Consider the following 27,774-nt stretch of genomic DNA (forward strand, 5'->3'; position numbering starts at 1 on the left):
GGAACTACTTCAAATCATGGGAAACTTTCAAAGCGTTACAGATGCTGCAATTAGGCTGCACAACCTATGTAAAAGTACAACCGAAGCTTAAAATTTACACAGCTGTTCAACAAAGGTACGAGTGCTACCCTCCGTGCTCAGGCAAATACACCTTCTTTCAGAAAAATGGATTTTCAATGGTAACTTTCTGCGGCTGTCACTTAGCTTTTAGGGGCTGATAAAACACATGCTTATTGCACTACTGATAAATTATTCATTCCTAGAAAGACCTTTTGGGATATCTTCAGGATGTGAGGGTACTACATTAGAGCTTTAGTGGAAGCCAATGCTTTACTTAAAGAAGCACTGCCAGCTTGCATTGCGTTAAATTAATAATATTCAAAAAATGATTCTCATTGAGTACTTTAATACCACATCCTCAATTTGTAAATGGTTTTGTTTTCTTCTGACGTTGTTCAAAAAGAACTCTTAAGCAAAAAGATGAATGACCACAGCTCAATACCAAAGGGAAACAAGTTGTTCCATCAGCAGCAAAGATGGATGACCTGCTGCTTCTCTGTTCATGCTGTAACCCAAGCTCATCCTAACAGAAGCAGTTTCCTTACTGCATCATCTCCATCTCCCCAGTCCCTCCCTACTCACCCTAACGGCAACCAGCTGGGAGCCCACTGTAACATGACAGGATAAGCAGGCCACACTGAAGACTTAAAATCATAGAATGTTTCGGGTTAGAAGGGACATGAAAGATCATCTAGTTCCAACCCCCCTGCCATGGACATCATGTGGAAGCCTTTCTCCCTGCAAGGACATTGATCTGGATCTCTCCTCTGTGGTGCTGTCAACTTCCATGGCATTTACAGAAATTCTTTACCCTCAAGACATCCATCTGCCTCACCCCCCATTTCATTGAATTTGATGGACAGTTCAAAACTGACTAGAGGAATGACAGACACCCCAACAATGTAACCATTCAGCAGCTGGAAAAAAGCAATGCCTCTGATCTTCCTTAGGAATGAAATGTCCACTCACCTTCTCATCAACACTTCTTAAAGCTAACACTAGAAATTTTAAACAAACCTTGCAAATAGCAAGCCCTCTCAGCATGTGTATAGTCACCCTACTAATTTTGGTGCCTTCTGCCCCCAAATATCCTGTCCCACAGTAAATACAGGGATAATGTATTCCCTGTACACATATGTATGTACACAGACACACTTTCCACAATCTTCTTGCATTTATCAAATAGAAGCCATAGTAAATATGAAACTTAAGTTTGAATTATTCCTCACTGATTAATGTGAATTTTGCTAATCCGAATGCCTGCTTTTCAGAGTAATACAAATAGTGGTATCTTCAGGTGGATTTATATTGCACTTCCAGAGAGACACAGTGTGCACATGTACACACACTGATGCCATCGTGGAAAAGTCACAGGTTTTGCAGTTCTGCACACTACGGTACATCGAATCCTTCAGAAAACAAAGTCGATTTGAAACATTACCTTAATATTGTAAGGAGATCATGAGGAAAGCCTAAAAACTTCCACCTACACTACTTGAGGGTTTACAAGTTCCAGAACCAGGTTACATGGGAAAACTACTGTTAAGTCTAAAGACCCACTCTTCTTTTTTTAACACACGTGTTTTGAACCTCTTTTATATTTAGGCCTATCTGCTTTACGAAGCTACATGGCAGAAAGTTTGTTGGGGAAGATTCCAATCTGCTCCTCAATTTTACCTTTAGAAACATTATCCTTGAAACAGTACACCAGTACTTCTGTGAGCTTCCTCAGTTAAACCCAAAAACACAAAGAACATTTCTGCAACATTTATATTAAAACTTAGAACATCAATGACAAGAAATTAAGCATAATAAGCACTTGGGAAATCATGTGATACAGATTTATCTACCAGGAACTGTGGCTATGTACGTGCCATTATCATAACTTCAGCCTTCCTAAAGTCAGTAAATTCAGAAATTCAAATTTGTAACCTCCTCACTTACTGCAACTTTTGCTTTATTAATTAGAAAAAATAAGGATAACTTGCCAGCAGGTAGTTTAGAAACAAAGCCCTGATATGCAATTCATTTAAGCCATTTTTTAAAAGTTACAATATTGCTTTTAAAGACAGATTTTTAGAGATCTAAAAACTCGAACTGTGATCCAAAGCCACAAGTACTTCTAACACCAAAGTCTTACTATTTCTAAGTACTTCTGCATGCAAAAAGGACTGAAGCCTCCTGCCCTTACTCTGGAGTTTCAGAGGATGTTTTTTTCTTGTTTATAAGAGCCATGAAACCCTAATCCCCCATTAAAAAACATCCTTAATGAAATATTGACATGAAGTTTCAGTTTTAAAAACAGCAAACACAACTCAGCTGCAAGATGTCATTATCCAAAAGTTCAAATTTGGGACTGCTAAAGGAAAGTTTTAGAAATGTGGTGAAAGACAGCTACTTTAATGCATCTATCACTAAGCAGCCTATGACACTCAAAATATCTAGTCAGCAAATACACATCTAAGTATTTGAATAACATATTCATGTTTAATGCAGGCTCCATGGAAATAAAAGGGAACTTAATACCATCTACCTCTATATATTCACCTTCACTTACAATTCTTACCACGTGTCACACTCCATTATCTCCTGGTAGACCAGGGAAACACAAGGGACTAAAACAAACAGGTACAGAGTTTTTTAACTGCACTTCCACTCATTTTAGAGTCAACTAATCCAAAGGTAACTTAACTGCGTGATTTGTAGGTTACGTCCTTTCAAACACATGTAGCTGCAAAATAGGATTATTGGTATTAATATACTCTCAGTATAAACTTTTTTGTTTAGGAATATAAAATTCTAACTGCAGTTGCAAAATGTTTTTCCAGATTCATTTTGACAGATGGACTATCTAGTACAGTTTAAACTCCACTAAATCAAAACGTCTTTCCAAATATATTTTTAAACAAACAAAAATTATGAAATTATCAATTACTGTATGTGTAAAAGCAATTTTTTTGAAGTTACAAGCCAGCGTATGTGGCCAAATAAATATTTTTTTAATCAGCTGCACAAGGATCTGTATACACTATATATCATTATATGGAGACTTGTATCATTACATTAGACTACCAAGATCAGGTATAAAGCTACTTTTCCCACTTGACCTGCTCCTCACTTTGTGAAATTCAAGTACTAAGTAGATGCCTTCAAGATCTCAGACTTGAGCAAACACTGTCATAATGCCATTCAACAGATATAAACTGTTTCTAAAGAGAAATGAAAGGGGATCTATTACCTGTTTGAGAATTTATTACATTTCTCAGTGAAAAGATCACAGCAAGTATTCCCAGGTTTCCCATTCACTTTGTAAGCCTCTCCTCATTCTCCCTATTAGAATAATCTGGCAGTCAACACCAAGAGACATTTGTGTTTAGAGAATTATGTTTTTGTCAGGCACTTACAATATGTGACCACATGAAAGGCTGGGCACTATCAGGTGAATAAATCATTACACTTAGTTTAAACTACAGCAACATAAGCAAATACCCCACTGCAGAAATTGCTTTGCCAGATTGTTTTCCACCTTTCTAAAATACGATTATTACTCCAAACCTCTAACATCTCTCCTGAACAACAAAATCGACATAAACCTCATCCCGTTGAGAGAATCAACTTCCACGGAGACAAACCTGCACAGATGTTGCCACCAGCCATTCCCTGCCTGCATTCCTCCCACCGACACAGGCCACTGTGGAAGCACAGGCAGCACAGGCACTCCAACATGCCAGCTGTACACACTAGAGCACTGCAGCAGCAGCTGATCCCCGTGCTTTCAGGTCCGGCCGCTGCCGCACCTCATTTACCTCCCCTCAGATCGCTGCCATGGGACACACACTACACACCTCACTTACTACACGCACACAGAAACTGTTGCCAGGCTATGGACAGCGTCTCTCCTCCATCCGTTGAAGCTGCAGGACAAAAACAGCAGAAAAGAAGCAAGCGGATTTTGGGCTGTGGGCAAGGAAACGGCCCCTCGAGACAAACTAGCAGCGCTGGCATTAAACAATTACTCCACACAGCTATTCCTAGACAGAGGAGTCTCTAAGCTGCACCAACACTACGAGAAACAGTACAAATTGCTTGCCCTTAAATGTCACCTCATGTTTTCTTTAGATACACACCCTTTCCAATATCTCTGCGGCAACTGAAATCCTCCCCTAGTAAGCAAAGATTTCACACTGCCAAACGCCCTGCTACAGAAGTGAAAGAAACACCAAGCTTACATTTTTAGTCTTCTTGCTTTACAACCAGTCTCAGCCATGTAATGTCTGATGTCACTGGAGTACCAGTATGTGGAAGTACTATGGGAATTGTAGTCTTTCCTCCGTTGTGCAATAGCTACAAGGTACGGGATCGAGGACTGCAGCTGTGAGCTTTACAAACTGTCCCTTTCACACAGAGGCTTACAGGGACCACCTGAGAAATGCAGTTGAACTGCTTTATTTGGCCAGGAAATGCTTCGCAGATGGGAAAAAAAGAAAAGTGTGTGGAAGGTTTTGAAATGCACCTTCCCCTCATTCCCATGCAAGAAGTAATTTCTAAGCAATTATTCTCAGGTGATCGCATATTTCCAAAACCATTTAAGTTGTAATCAGGAGGCACAACCCAGTGAGAAAAGTTTAATCACTATAATATACATATAATAAACAATATACATATAATAACCTTGTATTTAACAGTACAAGAGTTCTTATGACAAGTTCATCATCTTCTGTACCTCTGGGGCTTTGGTACATCCACATTATAATTCTCTGGAATTGATGTTTTTTGTCAGTGGTGATGATGAACCTGCCACTTTTGTTCCTATCTCTCCACTGAAATCTACCATTTGGCTCACCTCAGCTATGTAACTATGAAAGAGTTGCAGCGTGAGCAAATGGAGCCCTATGCTTCCTGCAACAAGAATTAAAAATAAAGGTTATTTTAATTAAAGCACTTTCAGGCTAAAGTGCTGCACCTGATGAAGAACCTGAAGTACCTGACTTACCATCTCCCCACTTTTAGTTGAGCATCTCATAGACAGTTACATTTTATCACCTTTTACACATTTTTCCTTAGTAAAGTCATTATTTTCCCATAACTCTTTGCCTTAACTCAGATGATGATGATGAACTCAGATGATCCTTCCCTCACATCGCCATATTTTTAATGCTACAAAAAGACCAAAGAGATATAATTTAAACAAATAAAGGAATCCAGAGACAATGGAAAAGGCTAACAGAGCCTTTTTCATCTTTTTGAAGAAAACAATATAAAAATCAACTATAACACAGTTCGGCTGCTGGGAAGCATAGTCCGTCCTCAGTCAAGTATTATTACAGAGCCTTGAGACTAGAAAAAAAGAGAAAGCATAGTTCTAGCAAGTTTCGGCTAAATTTTTCCAAAAAAAAAAATCACGATAGTCTTCAGCATAAACTTAAGTTATCTGTGTTAAATCTAAAAACATATGTTGTTCATCCCGAACAATAAAACTGCCCCAAAATCCATCTTACAGAATATGAGAAAACTCCTACGACAGCTAGAAGTGTTACAGTGGAAATCAGAAAAGCATTCCATCTTAGGTTCTTCAACAACTCTATGGAGGCAGATTAAAAACAAAAGATCCTAAGAGGGAGGGAAGGAGGAACAAAACTTTCTCCAAAGTTTTCTTCTGTTCCCAAGGCATTTTCACAAAGCCTTGTTCTGCAGAGTCCTTCCCTCGTCACTATCACTGTAGCCCTTACCAGTAAAGCACTGCTAAAACACACTGCAGAGTGCCACGTAGCACACAACCTTCTCCAAATATTAAGTGTATTCCGTATAGCTTTTCTGACACAGCAGTAAATAGGAAGTGAGGTCACCCCTCCCTAAAAAACCTCAGCCCTTGCTTACATTATTGCTATTCTCCCTCCGGTTTCTCTCCACAAAGCTATAATGGCATTCAAAGAATGTGACCGTCCTCCTCCAGCTCCTACAACAGTCTGATATAAGCACAATTTGAGAATGACAACGTATATAAAAACGACACACTAAGCTTTTATACCCATTTCCACATTTAGGTTTTCAGAATAGCATATCGGCACCAGTGCTGCCGATAGTACGCACTGAACTCATTTGCTGCAAGGAGGGGGGTGGGGGAAAGAAAGATCAAAAATCTCAAGCCATGCTCTGACCAGGGATTAAAGAAAACAGTGAAAGCCCAAATGTTGCCAGTGTTATGGCAGCACAGGACTAAAGTATATGCAGTAATTTTAGTCATATGAATAAACCCCAATAGCTTCGAACAAAGTCCAACAGCAGAATTTCACACTTGTTTGGCCCAAGCAAGAGAGAGGGAAAGAGAGGAAATGCAGACACAAATCCTCAAGAACAGTTTAGGCATAAATTATTTCCACTAGCTGGAGAACAGTGTGTTACAGAAGAAAACAAGACAGCCTTTTCTGAAGGGCTCACAGGCTACCTAAAAGCAAAGTAGTGCACACAGAAAGGAGCGAGAGAAGAGTTTGATATCAAAATGTAGCACATCTCCTTGTTACCATCCAGCAGAAACTGCTCCCACCAACATTCTTACAAAGTAGCTAGAAGTAGTAGCAGCTACACCTTCCTCAAAGTAACATGCAAAAATGCCCCTAGTGCCTGTGCAAAAGCACATCAACAGATCCTGGCTTCAGCAGTAATGGCTGTGAACAAGGGCACCAAAGCTGCCAAATTCTCCTGCCTTTAAAACTCTGGAGAAGACGTGCCTGCTGGAAAAGCAGGATCACCGCAGGCTGCAAAGGATAAATCACATTTGTGAATCTTAGCTGTGCAGTATTCAGATACCTCATGAAGATTGCAAAGGTTTCAGCAACGTATTAACCAGCGGGCAAATATACTCAAAATATTAATAAAGCAAGGACTTTTTAAACTTGCTAACTTCAAGTAACTCAGCATGAAGATGATGCTCACACACAATGTCCTAGCACCAACCTGGCCAAAGCGGTATAAATTCATTCAATGATGCATTTTAAATAGCAGATTGTAGTGATTTTAATGACTAAGTAGACTATCTGTTTATACTTCAAATATTAGCAGTCATTCTTCCGGACGCATCACCACACCGGGACAACTTTTGTGGCTTTTTACTATGATAGGAAATGTAAAAAACATAACAATGCAATCAAACACTGCTTCCAGAAAAAAAAAGAAAAAAAAAGCCAAAAAAGAAGAAAACAATTTCTTTTTCCTGAAACCAAACATTTCAACGTATGCCCCTCCACAGCCTCAGAAAGCATCTTACTCCTGTCTTACCCTATTGGGATTTCAGGCTAACACAATCGCTTATTCCCCGCTCTCTTCTGCTATCTCTCCGTGCAGAAACATCAGTCATTCCTGGTGTGTCAACACCGCTCACGGCTCTTTAACTTCGGAGGGCGCTCAGCTTTCTGACAGGCTGCATATGACAAGTGGAAGAGGAAGACAGCCTGGTACTTTCGCAGACAGGTCCTTTATTTACATGGTTCTGCTCCACCAGCAGCCACAGGGCTCTCCCTCCCTCCAAGGGAGCCTCGCTGCAGCTCCGCCGCCGCCCCTCACCGGGCAGAGGCCGGTTCCTCCCCTTAGAGAGTGGCCTCACGACCTCCCCTCCACCGTTCACCCCACTCGGCTCCGAGACCCCAGCCCCGTCCTGACAGCGGGGGCGGCGGCGCTGACGCCTCACCTCTGCCCGACAAGCCCCGCCAGGCCTCAGGGCGGCCAGCCGGCCGCTCCCCGCCACCATTTTATCCTCCCGCCTCACACTCCCGCCCTGAGACGACCGGGCGGCACGCGCCGCCGGCCAAGGAGGGAACGGCGCGCGCCGGGGCGGGCAACACCACTGCGGGAGCGGGGGGGGGAAGTGGGGGACTGGAAAAGGCGAACCATCGCTGAGCACGGGAGGGGAGCGGAGGGGGTGGCCCGCCATGGAGGGGAGGGCGAGGGGAAACTGAGGCAGCGAGGGGGAACTGGGGGGATGAGGGGAAACTGAGGCAGCCAGGGGAACTGAGGGAATGAGGAGGAAACTGAGATGGTGAGGGGGAACTGGGGGGTGAGGGGGAAACTGAGGTGGTGAGGGAGAACTGATGGGATGAAGGGAAACTGAGACGGTGAGGGGGAACTGAGGGGATGAGGGAGAACTGAGGGGATGGGGAGGAACTGAGGCGGTGAAGGGAAACTGAGGCAGCCAGGGAAACTGGGAGGGTGAGGGGAAAGTGATGGGATGAGGGGAAAGTGAGGCAGCCAGGGGAACTGAGGGGGTGAGGGGGACCACCCAGAAAACAGGTATGGGGAAGGGGTTGGCCCCTTGGAGAGTGGGGCCCTCATTTTGCAGCTGTATTTAGTCTGAGGCAAGCACCCTGAGCAGTTTTACCCGATGGCTCCCCTCAGCTGCCATGTTCATCCCATGCTGAGGGAAGCACAAAAATATGACGGAATTGTGCCATAAAAGCGTCTCGGCTCCCCCCAGGGGTTGTGTGGGCCTGATTCCAGTGTTTTATTTCTCAACAATTCCCCCTTCCTGCAGAAATCAGTTATGAAAAGTGCCATTGAGGATGTTTCAGCCCTTTGGTTGAGGTGAGGAAGAGGTGATTGGTTATTCGCCCCTTTTTAGCTGGCTCCGCCATGGCTTTGGCCAGCAGCGGGGCTCTTCGCTCAGTCCCCGCTTGGCATTTGCTCTGTCAGGGATCGTTGGCGAGACAAACACCTCTGCAAAACCAACCCTGCACCTCCACGGCCAATCGCCCGACCCTCCAGCCCAACCTCACCCAGCTGAAGCTGTTAACGATGGAGCAGGCTGCGAGGGAAAATAAAAAATGGAAGGATAGCGTGGATCAGGGCTGCCCTCTCCCACTTCTGCCACATCCTTCCTCTAGAAGTCATCTAGTATTACCTCTGAAAAAAAAATCAACCTGTGTGTTTATTTTGTGTCTAAGCAGCCGCATTTGTAACCTGCAGCTGTTGGCAACAGAAAAGCCTTTCACATACGTTACAAAGACAAAAGAAACGTGTGTGCGACAGAAAGAGATGCAGGGCTTCCCCTAACAGAAAAAACATGGTGTTTATTCAGGCTGTGTGTATACCAGGACAATATAACTATTCTGAGAAGACATTGCACAATGGGCAGCAGAGGAAGAAAAGGCGCTTCTGGCAAAGCGGCATCAACGCGGGCAGCACAGTCTCGCCTTTGTGGCATTCGGAGGATCCAGAAAGGGTGAAGAACTGCAGTTTCATTATTTTTTCCGGCAGAAAGACTTTCTTAACAATCTCAAACCTGACAAAAGGGTGTCAGCGATGACAAGAATGAACAGCGTAAGACGTTTCTTGTCAGCAAACAACCCAAAAAAGTATTCTGTTGTGTATCTTCACACAAGGTAAATAAAAGGCAGTGTCTCTACTCTTTCAGACAAGTCACATTTAAATTATTGATACAATAAACTTTTAATGAGAGATTCCACAAACTCATTTTACAGCAAGCATAGAGTTTTCACCAATATGAGCATTTTTCACAAATCCCCTTCACAGTACCAGTGACACTGAAACAGTGGCAAAATGTGCTTTGGACGGTTTTTGTTACAAATATTCATGCGAGGTCTTGGTTTTTTGGCCAGAATGGGATCTCACCAGCTCATCTCTCTCATCACCCCCTTCTGCACAACACGCCATTCCAAGAGCACGCACGCAATGGAATTATCGTAATACAACAATACAACAGTCACCCCAGGCCACGCACCAATGCGCCTTATTTCTGTAAAACACCCCTTTCCTCTCCGAAACGGTCGTTTGGGCGAAGGACGGAGGTCGGGAGCGGCAGAGGAGCTGGCTGCTGCTGGCTGTGCTCCCTCTGCCGGTGCTGAAGCTGGGGACCGGGATGTTTGAGAGCTTTCACACCGGGGACGACTTATTAAAATCAAGGTCTGAAATGTGGAGTACAAGGAATTCCTCTTTCTGAACATAATTACAAGTTGGAGTGGTGGGAAAAACCACCTACCCAATCGGGAAGTTTAAGAAGCAGCTCAATGCAAGGAGTCATTTGCAGTGAACAATTTAGCCTGAGTACGTACCTTGTGCAAGGAAAGAGTGGCACACTCGCCGTTAAAAAAAGACATTATAATACCACAGAATGGTTACTCTGAACAGAAACATTCAGTGCACACAACGGATTTGAAGAATCCTGGAATCCTGGCATCAAACACCACAAACAACAGCTGAAGGCAGAGTCGCCTTCCCAAACTTACCACACAAGAATATATCCTCAATAAGGCAAATGTGCGAGTGGTGGTTCCTCATTTATTTACTAGCAGTTTTTGGCCACCACTCAGGTATATTTGCAGTGAGCTTCACTTTATCACCTGCTACATTTAAGCAGAGAGTTTCATTTATATTAGCTAACCTCAGCAAAGCTATACCCAGTTCACCTCCTCCTGCCCGGAACTTGCCGGCTGACTTTCCCGATTCAGTTAAGATCTCGGCACCCTCGGGAATGCTGTCCTTGGGAAGCGGAGCTGAAAAGTGGACTGGCAGCAGACGTTTGCGGATGACACCCATGTGGTGGGTCCTGGCTGTCAATTCCTGCCCGATGTAACAGCCTTTGGTAAAGCTGATACCGTTCATGTAGGCCAGGTTTGATTCCAGTGGGAGGGCTACTCCAGGAGGGAGATCTTTCACACCTTCGGGAATTCCTAGGAAAAAAGTAAAACCAATGGGTAAATGCTGTAAGACCTTCAGTATTTAAGCTTTCTGGAGTGTGCCTCCTTGGTCATAAACCAAGAGAACCCATAAGAAGCAGTGTGAAATAATGAACTTCCCAGTACTCTGGTTTGGACCTAAGTGAAATCATTAGCCATAAACGACGTTTACTGTTAAGGGCTAACAGAGAACAGCACTAGAACCTAACTTCATGAAGCGTACAGCACCTCCCAAGCACACCGGTGGAACTTCAAAGCACCCAGAGAGATGCAGACTCCCACACAAAGGCATCAACGTTGATGTCAATGCCGAAATCCTTCTCACCCACAACTTGACTTTACTGTCGATAGACAGTTGGCCGACTGTCTTTCTTAAATCCCAAATGCCGAATGTCTGTATAAGTAGTTGTCCTTTTAGTGACCAATGACACAAAAATATTATTTTTTTGAAGCAGAGCATTGGACCAAGCTTTCTGCAGTGGCACCGCAAGAGGAGTGCTGGTGTTCTAGGGAAGTGGCACATCCCCACAGTCCAGCCCAGTCTGACCCATTAACAGCTTGCTTTTCCGAACCAGACGGACTCAGGTTCAAGCAGAGGACCATGATCTTTCAGTCCGCCAATTAATTTAATCCACTGTCTGCATGGACACAGTAAAATCGATGGGAGCTCTGCACAGGCAGGGGGACTCCCAGGACCAAGTTCCCTCTCATTTCAATCATCCGCCCCTTGGCCTCCGAGTTAACTCTGCAAATCCAGTCATGCATTTTTAGGAAAGTACGTTAGGGTGTTTCCTTTTCCTCCCTTAGCAACAAGGAAAACACACACTGTGCACAATCCCAAAATAATCAAAATGACTCAAACCACAGAAGTCTCCCTCTAAGAAAATGAATAACTCTGGTTTTCTTTTGTGGTTAGCGTTCCTGACCCACTGCCCCATAATCTTAGTAATGGGGAACTATACCCAAATATTGATTCTGACACAAGAGAGAATTGTAACTACCTTCTATCCTCAAAGTAGTAAATAATACCCGTACTTATTAACAAGTTAAACACTTTGAGACATACCAATGTGGCTTTTATAATTTATTCCTCTGTCTTATATCAGCTTATGGACTCTGATAATAAGATGGAGCTGTGAAAATACATGAATAAATAAATTTCCCCAAAATCCGGTGACACAGAGTGCAAAACAGGACTTGGCTTTACCTTGTTTGTACCTGTGCCTGTGGTAATCCTGAATATTTCCAATCTGACTCCCAGGGATAATCTCTGACAGATTTGCTCCTTTTTTTGTAATCAGTCTCCAGCCCATGACTTCTGTCCTGGGGTCAGGAGTTAAAATCAGAGCCTGGTCTGCAGATTTAGCGAGGGAACTGGCGATGTCTCCAGCCTGCTCCCCAGGGACGACGGCCCACAAAGAGAGGTCAAGGCAAGGGGCGATGTTTACTTTCCTCCGGATCTTGTACAGTTTGAGATGTTTTTGTATGGCCTCCAGCACGCCGCCGTCACACTCCAGCAGGATGTGCGGCTCTTCTTCTGGATTCTCGTGGAGCCTAAAAAAGTAACACCTACAAGGTCAGAAAAACAAACCTCCCACAGCAGCAGAAGCCAACGCGCTTTATCTTGATCCTGGTGCGAATCCAGGGATCTGGGGAACCTCACTGACGGCTGCTGGTGCACACAAAAGCAGCACTCAGCTCCCTGTAATATTTTTTTCAGCCGCCCGTTCCACTATTTTCTAGTAAATGCTGCCTTCACCTCTCGTAGGGACAGAAATGGGTCTGGCCTTGCAGTTTTCTGTACCGGTCACACTCACCTAAAGCGACGTGAGTTTCAGCAGGAGAAGAGGCTTCATTCAGCTCTGCCATCCGTTAATTACCACACTGTTACCCTCACGCGACACTCCGCCAGCCCAATTTTTCCCTGTCACCATACCTGGCTATAGGGTGTAATTATTATATGTCATCTGTCAGTGACTATGGTGTCTGTAAGGCAGCACAAAACGCTTGTTTTGTATATGGCCTGAATATACTCATAGATGCCGTGCCTGGGGCCTGCCCTGAGGCCTGCTTTAAACATACTAAGATTACAGAACATAGAATTGTCCAGGTTGAAAGGGACCTTTAAGATCATCAAGTCCAACCATCAACCTAATACTGACAAAAACCACCACTAAACCATGTCCCTCAGCACCATGTCTACCCATCTTTTAAACACCTCCAGTGATGGTGACTCAATCACTTCCCTGGGCAGCCTGTTCCAACGCTTGATAACCCTTTCGGCGGATAAATTTTTCCTAATATCCATCCTAAACCTCCCCTGGTTCAACTTGAGGCCATTTTCTCTTGCCCTATCGCTTGTTACTTGGGAGAAGAGACTGACCACCCCCCTCGCTACACCCTCCTTTCAGGTAGTTGTAGAGAGCGATAAGGTCTCCCCTCAGCCTCCTTTTCTCCAGGCTGAACATCCCCAGTTCCCTCAGCTGCTCCTCACAAGACCTGTGCTCCAGATCCCCCACCAGCTCTGTTGCCCTCCTCTGGACTCACTCCAGCACCTCAGTGTCCCTCCTGTATCGAGGGGCCAAAAACTGGACACAGCACTCGAGGTGGGGCCTCACCAGTGCCAAGATTGAGGGCAACGATCACTGCCCTAGTCCTACTCACCACACTATTCCTGATAGAGGTCAGGATGCTGTTGGCCTTCTTGGCCACCTGGGCACACTGCTGGCTCATATTCCACTAGGCAGCTTTCCACCCACTCTTCCCCAAGCCTTTGGCATTCATGGTGGTGGTGTGACCCAAGTGCAGGACCTGTCACTTGGCTTTGTTGAACCTCACACCATGGGCCTCGGCCCATCGATTCAGCCTGTCCAGATCCCTCTGAAGAGCCTTCCTACCCTCCAGCAGATCAACACTCCTGCCCAACATGGTGTCATTTGCAAACTTACTGAGGGTGCACTCGATCCCCTCATGCAGGTCTTTGATATTAAACAGATCATAGAATCACAGAACGGTTTGGGTTGGAAGGGACCTTAAAGATCATCCAGTTCCAACCCCCCTGCCATGGGCAGGGACACCTCCCACTAGACCAGGTTGCTCCAAGCCCCGTCCAACCTGGCCTTGAACACCTCCAGGGATGGGGCAGCCACAGCTTCTCGGGGCAACCTGGGCCAGGGGCTCACCACACTCACAGTAAAGACTTTCTTCCTAATATCTCATCTAAATCTCAAAGGCATTACCCATTGTCCTATCACTACATCCCCTTGTAAAAAGTCCATCCCCAGCCTCCCTGGAGCCCCTTGAGGGACTGGAAGGGGCTCCAAGGTCTCCCCGGAGTCTTCTCTTCTCCAGGCTGAACCCCCCCAGCTCTCTCAGCCTGTCCCCACAGCAGAGGGGCTCCAGCCCTCCCAGCATCTCCGGGGCCTCCTCTGGCCCCGCTCCAACAGCTCCGTGTCTCTCCTGTGTTGAGGCCCCAGAGCTGGAGGCAGCACTGCAGGGGGTCTCCCCCGAGTGGAGCAGAGGGGCAGAATCCCCCCCCTCGCCCTGCTGCCCACGCTGCCGGGGATGCAGCCCAGGACGTGGGTGGCTTTCCGGGCTGCGAGTGCACGTTGCCGATTCATGCCGAGCTTCTCAATTATGCTATTCCACTGAGGTAACTCACAGAGGCCAGCGGTGAGAAATATCCAGAGCGAGCCCTTTGGTTTTTTTACGCCTTGATTTGCAGCGATGAACCAGGACCGCGTCAGCGACTGGCGCGCAACGTGGCGGCCGAGCAGGGAGAAGCCCGCCAAAGCGGCGCGGCCCCGGTCTCCATGGCAACAGAAGGCCCCGCTCCCCCCGCCCGCCTGGCCCCGCCCCTCGGCCTCACCTGTAGAGGATGACGTCGTACAGGCAGCGGCCCTGGACGTTCAGCGCATGCGCGTAGAGCGCGCGCGGCAGCCCCGCGGCGGGAGGGGGGGCCCCGTCCCCCTCCACCAGCCGCGTGACGTCATTGGTGAGGAGCCCCTGGAGGAAGATGGCGGCCTCGGCGCCCCGCACCGCCAGCAGCGCCCGGCCCAGCTGGAAGCAGGCGGCGGCCCCGCTCCCCCCGCCCCGCCACAACCGCCGCAGCCCTGGCAGGGTGGTTGTTGCTGTTGCCGCCGCCGCCGCCGCTGCTCCCGCCCTCACCAACATGGCGGCGGGCAGGCCGAAGGCTGTCAGAGGGCCCCGCCGCAGCTCACCGCCGCCGCCGCCATCTTGTGTGTGTCGGCGGGGAGGGCGCCGCCGGCCCCGCCCCTCTCTCCCTCCCGTCCCAGGGGCAATCGGGTACCGGTCGGGTAGAGGTCGAGGGGCGTTTTGGGGAGTGATGGGTCCTGGACACCCCTAGCTCTGCCCTGCAGCTGCACGGAGGGGCGGCAGCGTCCCGCTGGGTCGCGGGTCCCTCCGCCAGGCAAGGGGACGATGGAGGAAGGGAAGGAAACGGCCTAAACTAAAGCCACCTCCTGCGGTTTGGTTGTGCGAGTCCTCGGGGGCTGTTCAGGCTACCTCTGCCCTGCTCTCGGTGGCTGCTCGCAGCATTCCTGCTCCCTTAGTCATTCCTTCCCCCCCCCCACCCCCCTGCCGAGCCTTTAATCCCCTGGAAACTGCAGATGGATAGGGTACGTACCCATTCTCCTCCAGTGGTGGTTTGGCTGGCGTGCTGGAAACGCTGCTGCTCCAAAGGTTCCTGTTTTCCACTCTATTTTAATGCTCCGTTGGATATGTTTCTAAAGGACCCGTCAGCTGGCCCCATCCTCTTTTAACACTCCTGGAAAAACAGTCAGTAGCTCTCTTTTGGAATCAACGACAGTGTTTGACAGTAGTAATTTCTACTCATTGACACTGCACAGAAATAAAGTCCCCGCATTAAAAGCGTGGAGCTGAAGGTGCTGTTCTCCTGCCTCTTTAACATTAGTTAGCGCTGTGAAGGGCCTAGGTAGCCCCGGGTTTAGCTGCAGCTGCTTACGCTGGAATTCATCCCACAGTTCAAGACATGGCCGTGAGTCACGGCTGTCATTTGTGATTGCTTTTCTTCAGTTGCCGCGAGTCGGTTTAAGGCCATTCTGCCCCTTGCTGCGGCCAACGCCGGTGCGTGTGCGGCTCTGCAGGGAGGGGGCTCAGGCTGGCCCAAAGTGAACTCTGCAAAACAGAGCCATCTGTGTTCACCGGGACAAGCAGCACCGGTGCAGAGCTCCAGCTCAAACACACTGAACCTAAAACCCTGAGAAAAGGGGCTCGTTTTTCAGGAGCTGCAAATGCAATGGCAGCAGCCGGCGCATCCAACCAGCTGGCCCTTGGGCAGGACCAGGCGCTCCCTGCGTGTCCCGGCAGCGATAACCTTATCACATATCCCTGTGTGCAAGGGGACAGATCCGCTGCCGGTGGTGGAGAGCGATGCGGCATGTTGGCCCCTGAATTCGGCGCTGGCCCTGCTCGGAGGCGACGCTTGTCAGGCAGCTGCGCCGGCAGAGCAGGTGGAGAAATAAAAACAGGCCGCGGATGTGATTCAAGGTGACCTTGGCGCACAAACGCACTCTGCCCGGCTGCTGGCACGTGCTGTGTGTAAAAAATGGGGCTGAGGAAACCTGCCTTCCTTTAAACCAGGGCTGAGGATGCAGAGAGCTTTTTCCTCTCCTTGGAAGTGTGAATATGCCAAGAGTAGGAGCTGCACTTTGCTTTTTAGAGATCTGGGAGAAGGGTGAAAATCATGTAGCTGGAAGCACGTCTGGGCTGAGACGCGAGGGTCAACGGGCACCGGGGACCCACATCCAGATCCAGCTTGGCCCTTCTTTGCCCAGTGCTGCATCCCTGTTGCACCCACCAGGACACGGTGGCTGTCCTGTGAGCAGCCCTTTGTCGTCTCTCTCAGTGCATGCCTGTGCTGCCTCCTAACTATCACATGTGTTGGGTGAACCCCCCGCCCCGAGCATATTTGAAAGGATGGCAACGGAAAGAAAAGTGAAAACGGAAAAGCATTAGGGAGCCAGTTTGAGCCTTTATTTGGTTTTTCACTTCCTACAGCTTTTATTCACTTTTTTTCTGGGTTTTCTTTTAGCACAGAGTTACGCTGCCAGTAAAGGAGTATTTAAACATTTCAGTGATCAGAAAATACAACTTTGCCAGTTTAGAACATTAAATTGGCTCAGGGAATGGTTTGAGGGAAGCTATAGTGTGGTCAGGACCTGGGATGCTGAGAGCCAGGGGGAGGTTTGTGGCAGCGCTCGCTGAGCGTGTGTCTGAACTAAAAGTAGGGGACCTGAAACCTGGTTGGAGGGACAGTGTGATTCCCAGAGCTTTCTGTGAGATTAATTTGGCAGATATTGATTGGGTGATTCTTCCCTGTCCTCCACATCCATTGCTCAACGCTCTTTGGGTGAAGTTACGGTGACTTTAAACCCCACTAGCAGAGCAGGACCCGTCTCCACTGGCATCAGCATGGAGTTGGCTGCTGTGTTTAAGGCTCCCAGGTATGGTCACGGATCCCCTCCTTCCTTTCCTCTGAAACCAGAGTCCCAGCTCAGCAACCGAACAAAAAGGAAAGCATGATAAAAGGAGTCTGTGTCCTCAGGTTTCTTCTTCATTTCTGTGCTTTGAAGGCAGTTTAGGAACATCAAAATGGCCTGGTGCTGAGTGGGGTTGGCAGAGGCAGGGGGAATTTTGAAAAGCAAATACTCTGTGATGCTCAGTCGACTTCTGTCAGAGTCTCTGACCTAAAATATCTAAACTTATACTGGAAAACCAGTCCTCTCCTCTACGGAATTCATCTACCCAAATGTGGACATCCGCACCCGAGTGAGCTGGGCTCCTTTGTAGGTGACAGAGGTGAAAAAACACTTTCAGCATGTTTTACCCTGAAGCCTCTGCATAAACCAAGTCACACCAGCTGCGCCAAAAAGTGCCTCTTCTCCCCACCCAACTGGTCCTGGGGGGACCATCTCCATGCAGGCATCTAATGGTAATGGAGATTGGTCTCTCCTCTGTACCTAAGGCTATCCACGTCCCGGTGAGACCATAAAAGGTACAGCTCCCTCTTATGATACTGCACCCACAGCAGCCTGATGAATTGTCCCCCACCAGCTTATTCATTTCTAACGTTTTTTGTGGAAGGAGAGCTGGTGGCACGGGTGGCAGGGTGATGAGATGCAACGTCCCCAGCTAAGCCCTATCCCAAAGGGGACATCCACTGAAATCCCTCCCCCAGAGGAGCATCTCTCACCCAGGCAGGTATCTCGGGGCAGCTCAGAAACCTTTCTCACAGCTAAGAAAATGGTGGAAAAGGACAGGGAATCTCTCTCTCTGTTCCTCACCGGTCCCTGGGCAGTTGCACAAGCTGCCGGCAGCCTCTTGCTCCATCAGCTTTCCGCTCTCTGCTCTCCCACTGCCCGAAACCCTGCCGTGTCTGGGGCTTGCTGCCTGCCGGAGCAGCAGGTCAGCTCGCGGCGGCTCATCCTCGGCGTTTATTCATCCATAACTGAGCTGCACTAGCATAAAGCGGGGATAACTGCTGTCTCTCTGCAGCCAGCCCTGCGGATTAATGCTGTTATAATAAAAGCTGTTTCTCCAGCTTTTTCTTGGGGTGCTAAGCACGAACTCTCATCCACGAACCCATGTGAGCTGCAATTATTCAACCCTAACCCTGTGCATTAAATACTCCCCAAGCTGTGCTCCAGGAGGTCAGTCGCAGGCAGCCAGCAGCTGGGACGCGGGGCTGCGGTAAACCAGAGCAGCACTTCTGGCACGGCAACAGTATCCCACAATCTTGGAGAGGAAAACACACATTATGGCCTGGGCAATGCAAAGGCCGGTGAAGAGGTGGGGGAAATTGCAAGGACAACAGGCTGGATGTAGAAATAAAGTAAATTGGCAGCTCAGGGGCAACCCGGCTGAGTTTGCAAGGAGTGAGTCTCTGCACTGAAGGGGTTGTTCTGTGCTAGCGGGGCTGAAAATGAAGGTAAAGCTGTTATTAGCATCTCCCCAGGGGGAGCGATTAGGAGTTAGTGAGATGCTGTTGACAGGAATACTGGCTGCAGCATGGAGCAGCTGAGGAAAAAGACGGGTCTTGTGATCCCAGAGAGAACGGGACGCTGGAGGGTCACTGGTATTTTTCAGCCTGGCTTTCTGAAGGAATGAGGGGTTTTGCAATTGCTCTGTGTGTTTCCAAAATACAGGCAGATGGAGGCTGGTTTTGCCGCTCCTCCTTCTACTGAGCATTAGACTCAGGGGCACCGTCACCCTCTGGCTCTGCCCTCCCTCTGTCCCTATCACACTCTCCAGTGACAGCAATTTGGAGGTGACCTGGGGACAAGGGACGAGGCTGCTCCTCACTCACTCCCCACTGATGCCAGTCACCCAAGCCATCAGGGCAGGACGTGGCTGCCTGGGTGTTGGGGCACAGAGACCTAGAGCAAGCCTGGCAGCGAGGGATGAAGGACTGCTAGCGAGGAAGACTCGCTACAGGGTTTGTTCCTGCGTGACTGTGGCTAGCACCAGCATCAAGCTAAGGTCAGCCACCCGTTGGTGCTTCAACGGGCGAGTAAATCTGGTACCAACCCAGCAGCCAACAGCAAGGATAAGTTCACCTTATTCCTCGGACCTTTATGGTTTGAAGGACGCCTTGTTATTTAGCAAAATTTTTCTTTCTTTTGCATGTTTGATGTAGCGCTGCAAAGGATGTGACCTACGAGGCTAAAGTGCTTCTGACTATTGACCTTCCTTGTGGACTTCTTTGAGGATCCTGTTCTTCTCTGTCTCTTGGTGGGAGCTGGCCCTGCTCATGTCAAAAGAAGTGGTAAAGGTACCACAACTGCCAGAGAAACAGCAAAAAATGCATGATTTTGTCCAGAATTTGTTTCCTGAAGACTCTTTGGACAGTGGTTGTGAGTGAACGTGCCTGCTCTTTAAAGGGATGAGCAAAGATTGAGGTCGTTTGGAAAGTCAGGCTTTCTCACAAGTGCTTTCCCATTGTTTGCTCAGCTTGAATCATCAGTTTCTCCCCACGTCCGCAAAGTTTTCTTGCTTTTGAAAGTACAGGCTTTCCTGAGCAGTTTCAGCTCTGTGCCTGAAGGAACTGTAGGCAGTGATTCATCAGAGAGACAACACATCCCAAACAACTAGAAGGTCAACTGCTTCTTAAGGCAAAAATATTTTGCAGTGATTTATAGCCATATCTGGGAAAATAGAGCTCTTAACGTGGCTAAAAACAGGCAAATAATAGATGGAGAAGAATTTCTTGTCATCAACACTCAGCGCCCTTCTTATGGAAACACCACACGCTTTACATACTGTAACAAAATGTAAGTTTTATTCCTTTTTATTAGTAATGGATGTGGAATAGCCAGTTGAAGAGTTGGGCTGATGTATCTTTCTCTTTTGACCAGTGTTTAATATTGTAACTACAGTCCAGATGTAACATTTACACTGAAAAATACTTACAGATTCAACCTCATACTCAAAAAATTTCTAGTACAAATACAGTTAGTACATAAAAAAATGAACGACAAAAAAAAAAAAAAAAAACAATCCCAGAAACTTCGTAACAGCACAGACTAGTTATGGCCTTGAGTTAAGTTCAAGTATTTCCCAGTGGAATGCAATGCAAGCAACAAGGTAATCTGGCTTTTACGTGGGACATTCCTGGCCCTGAATGGTAAGAATAGAAATATAAGTGTGGGCACTTTATCCGACCAAGTTTAGCGAGAGAGTCAACATTTACGATTAGTTCAGCTACAAAGCCAAACCCGTCTTGTGTGTGAACAAAACTGCTAATTGTAAAAAAAAAAAAAAAAAAAGCAAAGCATTAATTATACTACTAGTGTTTCTTCTGTGGCCAACTGCCTGTCGTCTAATTGAAATTCCTCGAGCCGCTGGTTTAGTTTGTAATGTTGTGATGGGGGTTTTGCTTATGGTTATGCTTATTTTGCCTCTCTATCCTTTTCCTTCCCAAACTGACATCATAAAGGAGGTATTTTTGCTCTTGCCCTGAAAGGATTTGTTTCTGCAGAGGCATTAATGCATGTCTGTTGCCTTTGTGGCAGTGACTTGGTGGAAATATACAATATTCTAAAGGCTTTAGAGGCCAAGGAGTGGAGGAGGAAGGGGGGAAGTGAGCAACTCAGTATACATCATCATAATAATAATTCCTTATATTTCTAGGGCTGTCTGACTCAAGCTGGCTCCTGTGTGTGGCTCAGATGGGATCTGGGAGAACTGGGGTCCCTCCTCCCCAGGGTCAGAGGAGTCAGTGGTGTCCTCCGGGCTGGCTGGGACCTTGCAGGCAATTTTGCATCTCATCCAGGCAACCCATGACACCAGAGAAATCCTGCTGGGAATGTGCCCTTGTGCTTCTGTCCTTGTCAAAACGCTTGGGAAACATGAGAAAGGAAGATCAGCTCCCACTCCCAAAGCATTTTATGCAAGGAATTGTTTCAAGCCTGATAGAGGAGCGGGGCTGGCTGGAAGAACGGCTGAGAGAGCGGTTACCCTGTCTCTCTGCCCAACGAGGAGGTTGTATTGATCACCCGAGAGTCTGCCCTGGCTCTAGTCCTTGTCAATATTGCAATTATTGACTCTCACTGTGGAAAACAGTGTGTGCGTATTAAATGCGATGGTGACACCAGCCGGGAGGAGGCTGCGAATCTGCCACAGGACAGACAGATCATTCAAATCTCCCTTGGTGCACTGGGTCTGTGGTGTGAAAATAAAAAGGCAGTTTGATGGAGGACAGGAAGATCCCAACTGTACAAGCACACGTCTGAGGAGGGGAGCAGTTCCCATGCCTGCAGAAGATAGGGTTTTGGGGAGGACCAGGGTGGCAGATGAGCACATGAAGAGCAGCAGAGTGGGAAGGTGGCCTGAGGACCATCGCTGCCACACTGCTGGGAAGACATGGACTGGGTGGTGGTGGTGGTTCAAAGCCACCAAGGAAAACCATGCTAGAAAAGCAGCCCTTGGAGAAAGGTTGATGAGACCAGAGTTGTTTAGCTTAAAGCAGACTGGAGGAGGGTGAAAACAGACTTCAAACACTCAAAAGCTTCTGCAGCCGTTAAAGGCATGAGATGTTCTCCATGGCTGCTGAGGAGAGGAGACACTAGGGGTTGCAGTGAGGGGGGTTCATGTTAGCCATTAAGGAAGCATTTGATGGTGGCAAGTTCAGGAGAAGATCCATGGTCCTTTCCAGCCCTGTTGCTCTTAAGTGTCTCTGAACCTGCAAGTATGGTGCCCAGGGATCTCCTCCTGTCAGGCACTGACCAGCTATATTGTTGGGGAAGTGGGTATAGCCCTGCTGTATAAAATGGGTTTAATGATTCAATCAGTTCCCTGTGATCATGTTCTGGGGTTTCTGGCTTAAAATCTACCCCCCACCCCTCTTCCCCATGGTGAGGCCAGGATGGTTTCCTGAAGCAAGAACAAGGGAGGCACATGCCCATCCCTGCGTTTGGTGACTCGCTTGTGAATCTGCAGGTCAGCAGGAGCCGAGGGGCCAGTCTGAGTCATCAGGAAATGCTCAAGCCGTGTCTGGGGCTGAGGGAGGTATCGCTGGTATGGGCAGAAGAAATCCAAAATCCGGACTCCTGCACAGCACAGTGCCTTCCGGCATTGCGTGAGAAGGATGAGTTTATCTGGGGCTGTGATATTGCTGCTCATCTCAAAGGAATCAGAAAAACTCAGACAGAATCCAACCATCGCTCTCCTCAGAGTTTCCATCCTTCCCTTGGGATTGTGACTTTAAATACACGCAGTTTCCCATGGAACGCAGGGCTGGCCGTAAGTGAGAAGTCACATCAATATGGAGGACGGGCTTGTGCCCTGAACAGCTGTAATTACTAGGGAGCAAATTTCCACCCACCAGCACCTCTGCTTTCCTCCCCGGCAGCCCTGGGCTGTGGACCTGCATGTGTTTATCTTTATGGTAATAGCAGCGACAGCAACCAGCCTCTCCTGCATTGCCTGGTGCAGCACAGCCCAAGAGGAGAGCCTTCCCACGCGCAGGAGAAGGACCAACAGCACGGTTGGATATGTTTGTCTCCCCACCACTGTGGTGTGAACTATCTGAGCCTGTCATTCAAAATTCACGGCAGAAAGGCTGTCCCTCCGCACGACAGATGTGTGTTACTCCTGACCATTGCTGGTGGGGGGGATGAACCGATCCTCCTCCCGGATGCAGTTGTCCATTTTCAAGGGGAAGGTCTAGCAGCGAGAGCAGGCAGCACTCCAGGCATTTTACTGATGCCTTCAGCAGGTCCAGGAATAAGCCTGAAATTGTTCCCCAGACTGTTACACAAAGCCATAGTGAGTATTTAAAGCTGGATACTTCCCAGGATATTTCTTTGATTTCTTTTTAAGTCTACTTTTTTGCTGTCAGCACTGTTCTTTAATGGCATGCCACAGCTCAGTCGAGGTCTGGAGGAGCTGAAGTTCTCTGTCTGCTCCCCAGACTGCCCAAAGGGTCTGGCTACCTGGAGAACGGGCATCCTCGAGACTTTCAGGGACCAGTCTCAAGAACATGAGAAAGATGCCCAGCAAGAAGTCACATAGATCCAATGCATAAAAAATACTGGCACAGGGACCTGCGTGTGACTTTCAGTGTCTGGCATGGCCCTGAGGGAACAGCTCGGCACAGGGACAGCTCTGTGTTCAGTGAGGATTTATTTCATTCGCGTTAGGTTTGATCCTGGAAGGCTCTGCCTATTTGGGTTCTCCATGGTGGTGAATCAACCGTTGGACTCTTGGGAGGTTGCAAGAGCATCTGCCAAGCCACAGGCATCTTGGGAGCATCTCGGGGATCAGACCTGCTCTAAGACCTGGCAGAGAGGTTTCAGCCTCTACCAACCTAAATGATTCTATGATTCAGTAGGAGATGCTCCCTGTGACCCCAGTGATGAGGTTTTCTTTCTGTTTTGTGTTACTGGAGGGGTAAAAAGCCACAGCCCCACAGCTGTGCAAGAGACACAGTATGAAACCACACTGACAAAGCACGTTCTCAGCACTAGCAGGAACCTTGGAGCTCAGCAGCTTGGTTTTAACACGCTCCCAGTTCCTGTAGCTGCCTGAAAACCACTCTAAAACCAAGCCAAGCTCAAAAAGCTCCCTATAAACTAGTGAAAAACTTCCTGCTGCTGTCCTGGTCCTGTCCTCCACTGAAGCCAGATCTCCTGCTAAGCCCCACAGACAAATGCGTGACACTTGCCAGTTCCCCAGGGGAGGCTGGAAGCTGGAAGCCCAAAGACTGCTCTAGGATGAGATCAGCCATAGTCCTGGACCAGTGGGGTTTTCCCAGGAGAGGTGGAAGGCTGTAAAATTACCAGAGGGTTGATATTACGTTTATATATTCTCTCTATGGCTATATTCATACACACATGTTCATATGTGTCTGTATATATACGTACATGTACACACACACATCATATACACACTATGCATAGTTCTGCCATCTGCCACTATTTATAAGGGTGTTGATTAAACAGAAAAACAAATTTGCCAACGCTGATCTTCCAATCTCTACTAAAATTCAGCAAATAAAGAAGTCCAAACCCTTTATAATTTTGTTTTCCTGGTTGCATGAAGGCACTTTCTGGTGATGTGAAGCAGCAGTTTGTTAAAAACAGTGTGACTGCAGCCGTTCCCATCGCATCTGTAGCAAGCGCTACACAGGCACCAGTACGACGCAATGTCACTGCTCGCTCCTGCTGTGTAGTGTTTAATCGTATTTACTTTTTGCTTCAACGCAGAGGAATAAAAGACGAAAACCATCAGCGCCGTGCTATGCTTTTAGGTCTCCCTGTGTAAGAGAGTTGCTGTGTTTCTGCCCCATAACCTGATGTGGGTCCCAGCTCGTGGCTCGAATGATGCCTCCTAGAGCATCTAGCAATTCAGGCAGGACATCAGCTGTAAGCATGTCACGAAGGTTCCTGCAGTGTGTCAGTTGTTTTCTTTTATCGAGGGATCAGAAATTAATTTTGATTAAGGATATTTAGTAATTAAATGCTGCCTGACCTACAGCACTCTAGCCTCGCCATGCAGGAGGGGAGCTGCTCATTGTTGGCCTGACTTCTCTCCTGAGCCACCAGGAGCTCCGCTTCCCATCATGGCACGTTGTCCAGTCTCTGTTGGGAGCTCCAGTGGTGGTGGGAAACGCAGGGGGTTTGCTATTGCTCACCGGAGGTTCCCAGCTGGAGAGCATGTTGGAAACAGGGAAGAAACGTCTTTTGTTAATGCGCTGGAAGACAGCATTAAATTGGTCTGAAACTCCGTTACTTTCTTGACTTCCATATAAAAATTGCGCCTGTGCCCTGTGAAACGAATGCAAGACAATACCGAAAAACAGAAACAAACCAAAATAAAAACCCCACTTACGCTGCCTTCTCTCCTTTTGGATGACTCTATATCCATACAGACGTCTTTCCATCTTTACTGCTTGAGCTCCCTTTCTCCAAACAGGCCTTGGGTTTAGCACCTTGTTTCTCCTGGGCGGTGTTGGCCCTGTTCTGCTCTACCACTGTGCCACCCGAGGCAGGACTGCTGGTTCGAGAAGGTTGTGTGTTGCCCTGGGTGCTGCTGTAGCTCTGAAACGCTATGTCTAACTGCTCCTGGGCCACTCGCAAGTGTTTGTGAAGGGTGGACAAGTCTGCCGGGAGGTTCTCGTCTGGGCTGGTGCACTGCTGCTCCTGGGCGACGTTAGCCAAGTTCTGCTCATGAGCCATCAGGCTGTTGGGGATCTTGGTGGACTTCTCCGATTTCACTACCAGGTTGTACTCAGGAGGGCAGGAGATGTTCTTTGGGTAGGCATAGTTGTAGGGAGGCTGCCTAAAGCTGTTGATTTTCCGGTTGCGAATGGCATCTCGGATGGTCCCAAACCCTAAGTGAAACATCTCACACATGTTCAGCAATAAGCACAGGCAGCTCACAACATACATCACCAGGAGAAAGATGGTCTTCTCTGTTGGCCGGGACACAAAACAGTCCACAGTGTGAGGGCAAGGGACTCTGTTGCAGACATAATAGGCTTCTACCTCAAAACCATAGAGCAAATACTGCCCTATCAAAAAGCAAACTTCAAACGAAGCTCTGGTAAGTAGCTGGAAGACATAAATTTTCATCAGTCCTTCTTGCTGGATGCGCCTCCTCCCGTCATGCTTTTGTTGCTCTTTGCTCTTGGGTTTGGCTTTGGCTTTCTCATGTTCTGCTGTATCGTCAGAGATCATGGGCTCCTCTTCGTCAGCCTCCATGGGGTCCTCCATGTTGCGCACTGCCTGCCAGTTCAAAGCAAACTGCTTCTTCTTCTTGAATCCCTTGAATTTCTTCTCCTCCTCCGCCGACCGGGCAATCCTGTGGATGGCATAGCCCAGGTACATGACCGAAGGGGTGGATATCATGATAATCTGGAAAACCCAGAACCTGACGTGTGACAGCGGTGCGAAGGCATCGTAACAGACGTTGTCGCAGCCGGGCTGCTTGGTGTTGCAGGTGAACTTGCTCTGCTCATCGGAGTAGATGGACTCCCCCCCCACCGCTGTCAAGACAATGCGGAAGACGATGAGCACAGTGAGCCAGACCTTCCCCACGAAGGTGGAGTGATTGTGAATCTCTTCTAGCAGGCGGGTTAGGAAGCTCCAGCTCATGTTGGTCATAAGGGCTACTCAGTTATAACCTGCAGGAAGAGGGGGGAAGAAAGAACACATAGCTGTAAGTTAACATCTGTGGCTGCAGTCAGCGATACGGCTGTGACATTGGCACATCTGTGACAGATGAAGTCATTTTATCTCAAAGAGGCACCCTTCGCTGCTGCAACCCATCTCCCCAGTGAGGGACCATGACATGGGGCTGACCATGAGAGCGCAGCATCGGGGAATGTGCCATGGCCAGTGTGGGGATGTGCTGCACCACCATCATCGGAGGAATGGATACCTGGTGGTACCAGATAAACACAGATTAATAACGTAACAAGCCACGGCACCCACTAGGTTCACCATTACCCACTTTGTCACCTGTTTCAAGACCTTGCTCAGCTGCAAGAAGGGTTTGGGTGACTGTAAAAGTGGATGCAAGATGCCACGGAAGCCACGTAGGCACAAAAAGGTGCTTAACTTGTGACAATCTCTTGCTTGCACACCATGGGCTCAAGCGCCTGAGCGGAAAGCGGGAGTAGAGGATGCTGCCCCCATCAGAGAGACTTGCGCTGCTGAAATATCTTTCATTAGCAAACCCAGAAAAATGCAAAGAATCAGCAAAAGAATGGGAATATTTATGTTTACATGCTGATGGCCCTTTTAAGTTCCTTTTGAGAAAACAAAACAAAACAAAACAAATGTTTAATCAAATGCAGGCTGTTTTAAAAATAAACCTTGAAAAGATTTCAGAGAAAAACATGCACTTATGAGAAGACCTGGACAGCTGGGGAGGAAGAGCTCGTAATACCCATTTTGTGTTTAGCTTAACTTGCGATGGGGCCTCAGCCCGAGCTCCTTGGGATGACCCCAGGCATCATTAAAGGCAGGAGGCAATTTTACTGCTTGACTGGCAGCAGCCCTGACAGATACCTGGAGACGCAAGCAATAGGGAAAGCACTCAGATCCAGAGCACCGTGGTGGGGGACAGCAAGGCTCTCACTCCATGGCAGCAGAGGATGGGATCATCCTTTCTGCTCCCCTGAATCCTTCCTCTGAATCCTTCTCAGGCTCTTCATGGGGTTTACCCACCTTGTTTGCATGCAGACACCAGATGGCTGTCAGTAAATTAGGTATCCGTGAACTCGATCCCACCCATGAACTGATGCCTACCACTGCGCCCAGAAGAAGAGTGGATGTGTTGGTGGCAGATATAGGAGCACATGAGCGTGGACACAAGTGAGTGAGTGCGGAGTAGCACATGGCAGAGGTGTGTTATGGCTTGGCAGTAGCTGCCTTGACGCAGGCTGCTCCCCTGCCGTCCTCCATGATCACGCAGAGAACGAGAAAGAAGCCGTTGTCCATATGTTGCAAGAGTATGGACACCAAACCTACTCCTCCATGCTGGC

General features: G+C 48.0%; 3 protein-coding genes across 10 annotated transcripts in view; all 3 read right to left on the bottom strand.

Annotated features, from left to right (window-relative positions):
• The window catches only part of LOC128906000 (meiosis-specific coiled-coil domain-containing protein MEIOC-like), a 36,359-nt gene extending 28,949 nt beyond the window's left edge, over nt 1-7,410 (bottom strand). Inside the window, exon 1 of one of the 6 annotated variants that reach the window (XM_054192766.1) lies at nt 7,336-7,410. The gene's annotated coding sequence lies outside the window, so the exon portion shown is untranslated. Of the gene's footprint in view, nt 1-4,187; nt 4,231-4,289; nt 4,345-7,335 lie in introns of those variants that run through there. The other 5 variants (XM_054192769.1, XM_054192765.1, XM_054192770.1 and 2 more) reach the window with 5 other exon arrangements.
• A 2,063-nt stretch (nt 7,411-9,473) lies between these two features.
• Nucleotides 9,474-15,001, bottom strand: IBA57 (iron-sulfur cluster assembly factor IBA57). The gene is made up of 3 exons (XM_054191768.1): nt 14,614-15,001; nt 11,953-12,299; nt 9,474-10,739 (listed from the first exon to the last, which is right to left on the bottom strand). Exons 1-3 carry the CDS (start codon nt 14,916-14,918, stop codon nt 10,348-10,350), a joined length of 1,044 nt encoding a protein of 347 aa, XP_054047743.1. The 5' UTR covers nt 14,919-15,001; the 3' UTR covers nt 9,474-10,347.
• A 5,014-nt stretch (nt 15,002-20,015) lies between these two features.
• GJC2 (gap junction protein gamma 2) overlaps nt 20,016-27,774 on the bottom strand; it is a 32,381-nt gene continuing 24,622 nt past the window's right edge. For all 3 annotated transcript variants that reach the window (XM_054191766.1, XM_054191767.1, XM_054191765.1), the window contains exon 2: nt 20,016-26,409. In XM_054191766.1, the coding sequence (XP_054047741.1) occupies nt 25,142-26,389 (1,248 nt within the window). In that variant the 5' untranslated portion in view covers nt 26,390-26,409 and the 3' untranslated portion in view covers nt 20,016-25,141. The remainder of the gene's footprint in view (nt 26,410-27,774) is intronic.

This window comes from Rissa tridactyla, chromosome 2, assembly GCF_028500815.1.
Source record: "Rissa tridactyla isolate bRisTri1 chromosome 2, bRisTri1.patW.cur.20221130, whole genome shotgun sequence".
NCBI classification, from domain to species: Eukaryota; Metazoa; Chordata; class Aves; order Charadriiformes; family Laridae; genus Rissa; species Rissa tridactyla.

What these genes read in the sequence shown, in the direction of transcription:
- IBA57 (XM_054191768.1), bottom strand. Translation starts at nt 14,918, where the DNA reads ATGTTGGTGAGGGCGGGAGCAGCGGCGGCGGCGGCGGCAACAGCAACA. An exon ending in TACGACGTCATCCTCTACAG is followed by an intron (nt 12,300 to 14,613) that starts GTGAGGCCGAGG and finishes TTACTTTTTTAG; the next exon opens with GCTCCACGAGAATCCAGAAG. An exon ending in CAGGCACAGGTACAAACAAG is followed by an intron (nt 10,740 to 11,952) that starts GTAAAGCCAAGT and finishes CTTTTTTCCTAG; the next exon opens with GAATTCCCGAAGGTGTGAAA.